The sequence below is a fragment of the Neopelma chrysocephalum genome, unplaced genomic scaffold (genome assembly GCF_003984885.1).
Source record: "Neopelma chrysocephalum unplaced genomic scaffold, ASM398488v2 Primary Assembly neopelma1_24, whole genome shotgun sequence".
Lineage (NCBI taxonomy): Eukaryota > Metazoa > Chordata > Aves > Passeriformes > Pipridae > Neopelma > Neopelma chrysocephalum.
Genome location: NW_020897693.1, coordinates 2,645,063 through 2,656,401, shown reverse-complemented (window position 1 = coordinate 2,656,401; position 11,339 = coordinate 2,645,063). Strand labels below are relative to the sequence as shown.

General features: G+C 39.6%; 1 protein-coding gene across 4 annotated transcripts in view; it reads right to left on the bottom strand.

Moving 5' to 3' along the window:
- Positions 1-4,928: 4,928 nt before the first annotated feature.
- Positions 4,929-11,339, bottom strand: part of GALNT18 (polypeptide N-acetylgalactosaminyltransferase 18) — a 230,072-nt gene continuing 223,661 nt past the window's right edge. For 3 of the 4 annotated variants that reach the window (XM_027699814.1, XM_027699821.1, XM_027699806.1), the window contains one exon: positions 4,937-5,416. In XM_027699814.1, coding sequence (XP_027555615.1) covers positions 5,270-5,416 — 147 coding nt within the window. In that variant the 3' untranslated portion in view covers positions 4,937-5,269. Of the gene's footprint in view, positions 5,417-11,339 lie in introns of all 4 variants that reach the window. The other variant, XM_027699797.1, reaches the window with a different exon arrangement.

Below are 11,339 nucleotides of genomic sequence, written 5' to 3'. Positions count from 1 at the left end.
CAGAGCATTTGGAACTATATATAATAGCAATAAAATATGTACTTTTTGCTATGTAGCTGAACAAAATCTAGGAGAATATAGAAAATTATAAAAATAATGGTAAAAAAAAATTATGCACAGAAACGCCTTATTAACAGAGGCTGAAGATAAAAGTTTAGCCTTTGGTGGGTTGTTTTGAATTCTCTGACCTAGCTGAGAGGTGGCAAACCTCTGCAACCAGGTTGCTCTGTGCTGTGCTTGAGGTTTGGGGACTAGATTCACTCTGCTACAGATTTACAAAGTTGTTGTCTTTGGCCAAAGAGATAAATTTTTATGGCCCCAAAACTGATGCGTGGATTTACCTGGACAATGTGACTCCCCTTTTGTGGATAAGGAGTGAGCAAGAGATTGCTGGATGGCTGTGGATTATGGTTATTGCATGCTTAAGTTTAGCTGTCAGAAGAGGAATAATTTTTGCAGTTTTCTAGGAGTAAGAAAGAGTCAGTATTTTAACTGTGCACTATTGGTTATAAAAAACCCTGACCACCTACACAGACTACTGACCAAGGATGTCAGCAGTGTTTAAAGGATCGACTTAACCTTCTAATACTTTCTTTTAGATCTGAGCAGTCATCACCTTCTATGCTGTGATTCAGTTTCCTTAGAATATTCAGTTTCTTTCTTTTTTAAAAGCTTAATGAAAATTGCGTTTCCCTCTGGCCTTTTGCAACTTATATATATTTGTTGCTTTCATATTGTAAGATGAAAATATATTCTTGTAATTGGAAAATTCTGTCCTATCATATGAGGCTACTTCGCTGGATATAATATAATATGGTGAAAAGTATATTTCTGTGGTGTTAAAAGAAGTTTTCAAGTGGTTTGTCATGAAGATCCCTTTCTGAAATTATGCATAACAAGACAATTCAGGTAAAATAGTCGCTTCCACCTGACAATGCAAAGCTCATGTTAGTCAGTAAACAAAAATATATGGCTTTGCTGTTTTAGGATATAGCTGTGAATGACAGTCCTGAGAATCATGTTCTGCACTTTTAAACATTTTCAAAGTGAGGTGTGTAGCAGGGGGGAAATTTAAGCAATACTACTGCAAATCAATAGAGAACACACTGTTAGATAAAAGCCTTACTAATTGCCTCCTGAGCCTCTTTATTAGCACAGCTATTTTGTGTTCTGGTTTTGAGAAGTTATTGTGGAAAACTTTTAACATTTGCTTGAACAAATGTTGCAATAGGATGGTGTTATGTTCTGCTTTTTTTTGTCGGTGTTAAAAGCAGATGTGGTGGTGAAGGTGTTCTGGGTAGCACAGTGATATAATTGGGATACAAACCTTTCATTTTGGTGTCTTGTCTGCGTGTCTTTAAGACCACGGTTGGATGAAATGCACTTTAAAGTGATTTTCCTTTTTTTGTTGTCGTTGGCCAGTAAACAGTTTGAGTGTGTACATGCATACTTATGTTTCACATATAAGTTTACATATATTTGGTGGTGTAGAGGTGCATATACACACAAATATACATAATTTAGGTCTGTAAGCAAAACTGTGGTACATTCTACTGATGTATGATGTTGAAACCTCAGTGTTTCCCTTTGTCTATATCTCCAACTGAGTATTCAGTGCTACCCAGTATAGAATGACATGTGACAGCTAATGGCTTAATTATCACTTTTGCAACTGCCTCTTGATCAATATACATAAAAAGACTCAGTGATGGGTGTTAACTGATTAACTTCTTTTTAGAAAAGGCACAGAATGTAGAACAACTGAGGCCTGATGTTGGAGGAATAAATTCTGGTCTTTCAAAAAGACGAAACCAAAAAAACCCGCCTCTTCCACAGCAAAAGAGGACAATGCTAAGCCCTGTCCTGCACAGCCACTTCCAACAGATATTAGCAAGTCTGGAAAGTCCAGGCAGATCAGGACAGTCCTGAATTCTCCTATCAGAGTTCTAGCTGGGAATAAATGGGTATGGTCTTGGTACTTTTGTTTAGTTGCCAGGATATAATTATCAGCTAGTAGATACAGGATTGTTACTTATCAAGAAAATTGGGTCAAAATATATTGGGAGTAGTTCTCAGGCAGTAGGAGGGGAAGCAAGAGCTCACTGGATCTTTCTGGTCATCTTCATCTCTGACCATACTCAGCTGAGGATGTATATGACTTCTGGAATGGTGTTCTTTTTTTGCCCTTAGCACATGCTAGGTTTTCTTTAAAACAACTAAAAAAACACAGAAAGTATTTGTATTTTTGATTATTTGTGTTTTTACAGTGCAATGCAGTGCTCCTAGACCTACGCCATTGCTGTGTAGCTGAAAAGGAAAATGGTGATAAGGCAGTTCATGACTAAGATTGTGGCCATGTCCTTCAGTTCTGCTTGTGCTGTTCTGTTTTTGCCTCTCTAACAGGCATGTCAAAGAAACTCTGTTCAGAGACCTTAGGTCTCAGAAAGGGCACAAGGATGGTGCTGTTAGGTACACTCATAACTTCTACTGTACCATTTTAGTAGGCTCACCCACAGGTTTAAACCCCTTTACCTTCTTCTATAAGTGATCACATAAAGCTGTTTGCTTCATGATACCAAACAAAGGGAAAAGCATATTATAATGCATGTATTTTACATATAACTGAATTGCTGTAGTATAAAGTAATGTTTCAAGTCCAGATTTACAGCTTCTCCCCCTTCCCCCCACCCCCCGCTATCCCCCACATGTTTATTTTGGTAATTCTTCTGTAGTTACTAGAATTGCAGTGTGATCAAATTTAAACCCACGGTTACCACTGAGGGATTCCCTGTAATATTGTTGAAGAAAAGTGTTCCTCAGTGCAGGCCCCTTGGGAATCAAGGGGAGCAGCAGCCTTGGAGCTGCATGTGTAGCGGGGACGTACGGCTGGATAGCACCAAACATGGGTGCTAGGACAAGGAACAATGGATAAAATTGGGAAAGAAGGGAAATTTAGGTTAGATATATGGAAGAGATTCTTTACCGTGAAGGTGGTGAGGCACTGGAACAGGCTATCCAGAGAAGCTGAGGATGCCCTATCCCTGGCAGTGTTCAAGGCCAGGCCGGATGAGGATTGAGAAGCGTGGTGTGGTGGAAGGGGGTTGGAACTAGATGATCTTTAAGGTCCCTTCCAACCCAGACCATTCGAAGATTCTCTGGTTTGGAGAGGTGATGTGGTTCACTTAAACGGGGTTTTCTTTTTCACTTAGCAGTGAACATCAGCACGCTGCTGCAGTGTGATCAGGAATAACAACAATCTTCTCTGGGCAAATGCTAGACATAGGATATTCATTTAGGTTATGAAATAAAGCAGTTCAGAGTTCAGCGCCTTCCTTTAACTTTTGTTAAGTCTTTGCCAGGTATCTCCCTCTAGTGCTCACAAACAAAATCATCAAACTAGAAAGTGAGAGCTCAGTGCAGTAGGCCTGTAGGACTTCAGAGGAGACTGGTTTGATCCATGCTACTTGTTTTTTATCTTTTGGCAGCATGTCTGTGCACTGAAGCCTTGGTATCTTTGCTGAAAAGAAGGTTAGCTTATCTCATGCTACTCTGTATGGGTTCTGCACTTTTTCTCTGTCTGAACATGTATTTCCCTCCTCATTCATCTGGAGTGGCTATGAAAAATAATTCAAATTGCCCAGTGGTGGAATTTGGGACTGCTCAAAATGGTTTTGCATCCCCGTGGTCTGAGCACTCTCCCACGAGGACAGTTCACATGTGCCCGCAGGCAGGAAGCTTGGCTCACTTGTGTAGCAATCTCTTCTTTTCTCTACAGAGTGAAATTAAAGCTGCTTTACCTTTTCTTGCTGCCCTACCCTGACAGGCAGGTTATTGATGCCCTTTCAGAGTTCTGATTTTAATGAGAGGTTTTTCACTCAAACAGGCCCGAGGGGCCTCTGAAGCCGGTCAAAGTGCAGGTGTTCAGCCCATCTCCGCCGGCCGTGACTGTTCTGTTGTTGGCTCAGTGTTTTCTTCTCTGAGAAGCAGATGAATGCTATATACAGCAGAAGCCTGAACACCTAAAATTAACGTGCCACATGCCTTATTAAGCAGTTATAAGAAACAATATTGCTCATCCTGAACGTGAAGCCAGTTTGTAAAAGACAGTTTGGCGCACAACCAGCTCCAGAAGAGGTTAGGACTGTTTCTTAAGGTAACAAAAAAACAGAATAAAAAGAACAAACAGAGAAGGAATTTACATACAAATACAAGCAGATGGAAATAGATGCCAGTAATCCCAGTGTTCTGATTTACCCCATCAAACTGTTTCTTTTTCTCCTCACCCCAGTCTAAGAGAGAGATGAAGTGATATGACATTGCATTCATACCTCCTTCAAGGCAGGGAGAGAGGCAGAGTGAATTCATACCTTTTGCACTTGGATTGAGCCATTTTTATCCAAGTCTGTGGTAGCCAGGGAACAATAAAAAGGAGTTGTAAGAACAATGAAGAATTGGAAAGAAATGCAGTCATTGAAATGGAGGCCAACTCACTGAGAAATGTCAGGGTTTATTTTTTATTTTTCTTCTAGTAGCTGCTGCTTTTCTAGTGTAGCTTTTCCCCCTTCTTTTTAATGAATTCTCTTCTCTGTGTCACTTGAGCCCTGGGGTTCTCTCTGGGGTTTTATTTAGTGGTACAGGAGATAAAATGTACATGGGTGCATATTATACACCTCCACACACCACACCTCCCTCCCCATATTTGCACACTAGTAGATACAGTGGCCTAGACAGATCTCCAGGGAGGGAGAATGGAGAAAATCCTCCCTCCCTGTAGCTACTAGTGTGCAGGTAGGACTTTTTATCTACTTTTTATTCTACAAGTCTGTAGAATACTGTTGCTCTGCAACAACTCATCAAAATCAGGCTTGGGTTAATGAAAACAATGAAACCAGCACTTAACTTCCAAATGATTTCCACGGAGACAGCTAGACAGCAATAGTGTTTGGACTTTTTTATTCAATAAAAGTTTGAGTTATAAATATTCTCCATTTGTTTCCTATTTACAGTTGTAAAATATTTTAGGATAGCCTACCCGTCACCTGTCATTCAACGTCTCTATAAATGCCGTGAAAACATCATTGTGAAATAAAAACGTCTTATTTTCAACCCACAAACCCAATTCCCACACACTCACCAAATAAAATCAAAGAGACAAAAAGGAGGAGAGAAGGAACTGGGGGGATGGGGAGCAAGAGGAATACAGTACAGCAGGCGACAATGCAATATTTGCTACACAGTAGCAAAAAAAATGGGTACAAAATTTAGTCTGCTATGATGACAAGCTTCTCAGGACATTTGTTATAGACCAGCGCTGTCCAGTGCATTTCTGAAGGACCAGTTGAAATCCAAATTCATTTTCATTGTTTTCCTGCAATTCCAGGCAGCGCTTGGATTTTCGGTTCTGGATAGGACCTCCCTGTAAAGATGGGGGGAAAAAAAAAAGAAGTGTTTGGATTAAACATTGTGAACTTGTTGCATTGCTACTCTGTGTGGTAACATAAATTATAGAACATCCCAGTGTCCATCCACGAAAGTCCACTGCTACTGCGAAAAATGCTTCAGTCAGAAACAAGGTAAGCACTAGGTTGGATTTGGAATGAAGGTTCTTTTGTCACAGGCTGGTTTAATCTCTGATGCAGTTTGGAATAGCCTCAATTGCCTGGTTTCCATTTCAGCAAATGGGATTTCTGGAATTGAGCTGTGTTTCCAGCCATGCATTTTAACCACGAGCCAAAGCTTTTCTCTTTGCTTCAGTTCCCTGACTTTGTGGCTCTGCTGCACTTCTGAACACCAAAAAAAGGCAAACGAGGCCAGGGGTGCCCTGTATAAAGGATAAAATGCAAAAAACTGTTTATTCTTTGAATACTGAAATGTCTTTTATAATCTTATGTTGCTAATCCTCAGTATTGAGTCTGTTCAATTCTCAGCTTAATACTGCAATATTAAAGCCCAGCCTTCACTGCTGAGTTGCATGAAGTCTTAAATCACTGGGGCTATCAGCAGTTAGCTATAGACCTCAATTACAATTAAATTGTCATGCAGGTGACATAAATTACATTTTCCCTCCCTTTAAATCTGTTTTTAGTTGGTTCTCTCATCCTCTCCCCTGTCTAATAAAGGTAATAGATAACTTGTAAGCATTATTATCTGGGAAGTTTCTTCCAAGATACACAGAGCAGAGTAATTGTACAGAAGTCTGAAAGTGGCTTTCCCTAGAGTGTCTTGAACCTGTGTAGTAGAGAATTACTGACTTAATCTGCAAATCAAAGAATGGAGTGTTTGTCAGTACAGATTAGTGCATTTGAAAAGTGTACATGGAAAGAGAAGCTGCATTTAAATTACTTATTTGTACAATGGGAAAAAAATAGTTGCTATAAAAAACCCCAGCCCCACACAAAAAACCACCACCTCATAGTTTTCTCCAAGTCTGCGTTATAGCTTGCATTATAAAGTCATAACTGGGAAATATTTCTGTTAGAATCACAAGTCTGTTGGCATAAACATATCGGCTGTGTGCTGTTTTAGAGACAAGGGCAGCTCATGCCATTCAGTACAGGTTCTGCTTCATTCAGAAAGGAGGCTGAGGGTCTCCTCCTATCCTACCAGTAATGCTTAGTAAGTGATTTCTCCAACAAGTGAATTCTAAAATAATTTTTTGGGTCTGGCTAATGTAATACAGTTTTGAAAGCTCCACATTTTAAATATAGCTTTGGGAAAGTGAGACCATTTCTAGAATAATCCACAAAAATTCAAAACATCAGGCTCCTGTAAATCCTCATGGTAGGCCTATGCGCAGTCTTGATACAATTCTCACTGATTACTTTACTAGACAGACAGGCATACAGAGGTATTTTAATATACCTCCATAACAAAATGCTGAGTGAACTGTATTTTCCTACCGCTGTATAACCATTATTGACATTCGTATTAATAACAGCAGTTAAATTTGGGTGCCTGGTGGGAGCATAAACTCTAAGCTATCCAAAAGCAATAAAACTGCAAGACATGCAAGAAATTTCAAGAAACTAGGATGAAAAATTAGTCAAAGCTTTACGATATGCTATTTGTTCTCTTATCCTAGACATGTACCCTACAACCCCTCCTCAGCCCCCCAGCCTCCCTGGTTAATTTGGCCTTCTAAAATTCATTGTACTGAGATTGATTCCCCCCCTCTAGTCCCCCCCCATTAATGAGATCTGAACTAGGTTCTTCACATATAAAACTCTAAGGTAATTGATATTTTTCTCATTGCAAAAATCAACAGTTGTTCTGTTTTCTTCTAGCAAAACACGTTTCTGTCATTAGTGAAAGCTGTTGAGTGTGGTTTTTTCACTGCACAGACTCAGTGTTGCATGGCACCCAGGGTCAGCTATCTGAGTTTAAACTGGGAATTGGGAATTGCAGTTTACAAGTGTTTCTGTCAAAACGCAAAACCAAGATTAACTTCCTTGTGTTTTCAGCTGATGCTGGAGGTGCTTGTGTTGCTGTTGGTTATGTTAACTAGTTTTGAGTCTTTAATTTATGACTTGTCCCTCATCCCAGTTTCAGTGTCCGAGACATCCTCAGCTCAGATCTTGCACTGGAAGCTGAAGAAAGTTGTCCCACTTTTTGTCTTGTCCCGTTATGGGACTAGTTCAGGTCTATTACTTGCCTGACTTTTGAACTTGGGATGTGAATCTGTGTGTGGTACTTTTAGGCTTTGCCTGTCATTTCTAACTTACTAGCAAAAGGGGAGGAATGGATTTAATTTTCTTCATGTTTGTAAAGCATGACAGCTAAAACGTGTGTTTCTCTGGTACAACTCTTCTCACCCCAACTCTGTGAAAAGAACTCTGTGGCGTCCACCTTGAGAACAGTTTTTATGCTTATGAACAGGAGTGAGCTGGGATGCTCAAGTCTAACTTCAGCAGCTGGGCTGGAGCAAACACCTCATTTCTTGGCTGCACTTTGTGATGGTGCCTATTTTTTCTCCCCAAGGACGGTGCATGGGGTCTAGGTCACTCACAACTCTGTTAGGTAGAGGAAGGTGCAGCACTAAGGCATAAATACTGCCATGCTGAGTGGCAATTTCCTGCCTAATTCCCATTTGTTTCAGTGGTGAAGGGTTCTTTCACTTGGATGGGCCCAAATGCCTTGTGGATTTGGGGTTAGAGGAAGGAGGAGGTCACAGAAGAGACAGTGTTTTTCCTTTTTTTCTAAGTCTTGTAGAGCAGACTGAGGTGTTTACACTAAATGTATTCACGTGAAACACTTTAATACAGGCAGCTACATAAACAAAGTGTAAATCCCTTCTAAGGAAAACCAAAACAAGCAAGCAACCAAAAAAACCACACAAAAAGCTCCTCTCACACCTCTTCTCTTTTTCTGATGTGTCCTCGTGAAATCTGCCTTCTATTTAACAGAAACAAGTGACTCAGAAGATAAAAAAGCAAGGAAGCTCTTTTTGATGTGGAAAGCACTCCGCAGTGGCTACTGAAAATCACCCTACTGAGTACCTTGGAGCTGCAGAATGGAATGTAAAACAGACACCAAAGTTAAGTAGCAGCTAATACGTGGGAATTGAGTGTTGTACAGAGCACAGATGCTTTTAGTAGAGTGTTGTGTTTTTTTTCCCACTAAAGACAAATGTAAAGACTCAAGCCCTGTTAGAAACAGAACAACTTAGCTCCTAAGAGATGTGAGGCCTGTGCAGAGCCATGGCTTCATCCCTTGGAGAGGATGCAGTCTACAGCTTTGATTCCTTTCAGTAGGCATATAAATGAAAGAATTGCTCTGAAGTACAGGGAGTAAAGTTTGTATAGTATTTACTTAAAATTTCCTGTTGTTAGTCTATTTAACTGTGTTCAGGCCCCCTTCATATGCCTCAATGCAAGCCTGGGACAGTGGTATTGGTCTGTTACTTCTGGATTGATGACAGCACACCTAGTACATGTCACAAGGCCTGACTTTGAGAGCTGTGCAAGGATTAAAGTGCATGAACGAAATAATTCCACTGAGAAAAGAGAGCAGGCAGGACAGATGCATCAAAAAAACTAATGCTGCATTTGCTCCTCTGACTGGCTTGGCCTCCAAATTACAGTATTCCTAAACAGTTTCTGCAGTCTGTCACCATCATTAGCATTTGGAACCCTAAAGCCAAATGCAGGAAAAGTTCCAAGTTGTCCTTTAAGTTTTTTGTTTGTTTGTTTGTTTTTTGGTTGTTGTTTTTGTTGGGTTTTTTGTTTGTTTTTGTTTTGTTTTGTTTTTGTTTTTTTTTAAATAATCATTTAGCAAAACTTACATAAAACTCTCATAGTCAGGTTTACCGCGTGTTTGGCAAAATGGTTTATTGTATTACTACACTTCAGGCCAAGTGAAAGGTGAGTTGCCTAACTGGTTTCTTTTCCCCATTCTAGGTGAGACCTTTACTTTCCAATTTAAAGGCAAAAAATTGATAGCCTGGGGTAATGCCTTTAATCATGAGACATAAAATGTAATTCTGTAGGCTGAAAAAAGTTCAAGAGGAATTCTGCCCAGTTGAACAGAATTAGGATTAAGATTATTGATGATGAGAGGCAGCTCAATTGGCAGTAGATGTCTCAAGAGGATAAATAAATATCCAGGTCAACTATTTTCTAAAAAATAGATTGAATGTGTCAGCACTATCAAGTTTGACTGAAAACTTGCATCAATTTGCTTTGCAAAGATCATCAGTTTCTATGAGAAGCACAAATGCTCTCAACTCTTGCTGGTGGCCTCAGACACATAGAAAATTGATTGAGTGCTTCATAACTGTACTTTTAATGTTAACACTATCTCAAATCACACATCCTGTTACACAGAGTGGAACGCAACACTTTTGACATCCTTTAGGGTTATTGTACTTTCTGCATATCTAGTGTATGTAAGAGCTTTCCAGTCTTTCACTGGAATTTATTCAATAATACAGCATTTAAGGATGTACCTGCAAACCCTTGCGGTAACAGGATGGTCCAACATGCCTGGTAGACAGTCCCATGGGACTCTGTCCTATGTAAAACTTGCTTTTAGAAAGAGCAGCACGTTGCAAGTATATCCTTACTTATTCTAGGTTAGAGCTAATAAACTGTGCAAAGTAATTTGACAGTTTTTGCTGAACTGTTCTATGGGTTTTGTTTTGGTTTATTGGGGTTTGTTTGGTTTATTGCCTTATTCCTGTATTTGTTCTGTAGGGTGGTAAAGTGGGATGGGTCCTCTCTGGAATATTGGTCCTTGCAGAACTAGGCTTAGTTGAAGGATCTCATACAGTTTCTCTAGTATCTAGATCATCTGCTCTACAGAGGGCTACACGTGGGACAGAGCACTGGTACAGCTTTCTTTCTAAATGCCAGGGGTAAATACAATTTTTCTGTAAATAAATACATACAGGGTATACACCCCATGTAACCTGGAACTTCTGCCCCTCCATACTATTGCTGCTGCACACCTGGGGTTTCCTACCATGTTACACTCCTCGGATAAACTCCCTTCAAAACAAACCATGTTCTGAATTAATGAAAAAAGATGCATTAAGAAATTTCTGTAAACATATACAAAGCCAAAAATATCTGAACAGCTTATGTGTTTACTTGCACAAAAATCTCACCATATGGTTACTGATCCTTTGTGCAGAACGACAGGCCTTTTAATCAGGTGACATTTACTCGTTGCAGTGTAAACTGCTGTTTTATTTCTGGCTGTATTTAATAGAAATTTCCCATTATATTTACTCTCTAATTTTCTTCAGTAAGAATTCTCTTCAGGAAGAACCAGGTAGTTTGCCGTTTTCTGTTACTCTGAAGTTAGATTGCCAAGGTTGTGTTTTGATATATGAACTAAAAGGCACTTGGCAAGAAAATAACAGAGATGCTACTTCACATAGTTTAGGTATTTTAAAGGAAGGATTTGAATGTGGCTATGGGGCACTATTAAAGCTGAAAAAATAACTCTCAAAATAGACCTGACTTGGTCAATTTAGTAATTGTTTTACTTGGCACATCTGTTAGATGTAATCTGTGATATTCCAGTCATTTAGGTAGGTGTGATGGGGCCTGTGAGCTGCAAGTTGTTGTGCTGGGATTCCAAATTTCCCAGAAAAAGCAACACAGGAAGGGAAAACAGGGAGTTGGGGGTTGTTGCTTTAGACTGAACCAGAGCTTCATAAGCATGAAAGTTGACAGGGTTTGATCACTTGTAAAACTGACGGATGTTGAATGAATGTATTACTGAAAACCAGACTGATAGCTATTTTTCACAAGTTACTCTAAAGCATGTGCTTTTCCTAACAGAGTTTAAACCTATTTTTTGCTCATCACATTAAAGCTCATGTTATTCTACCTAAA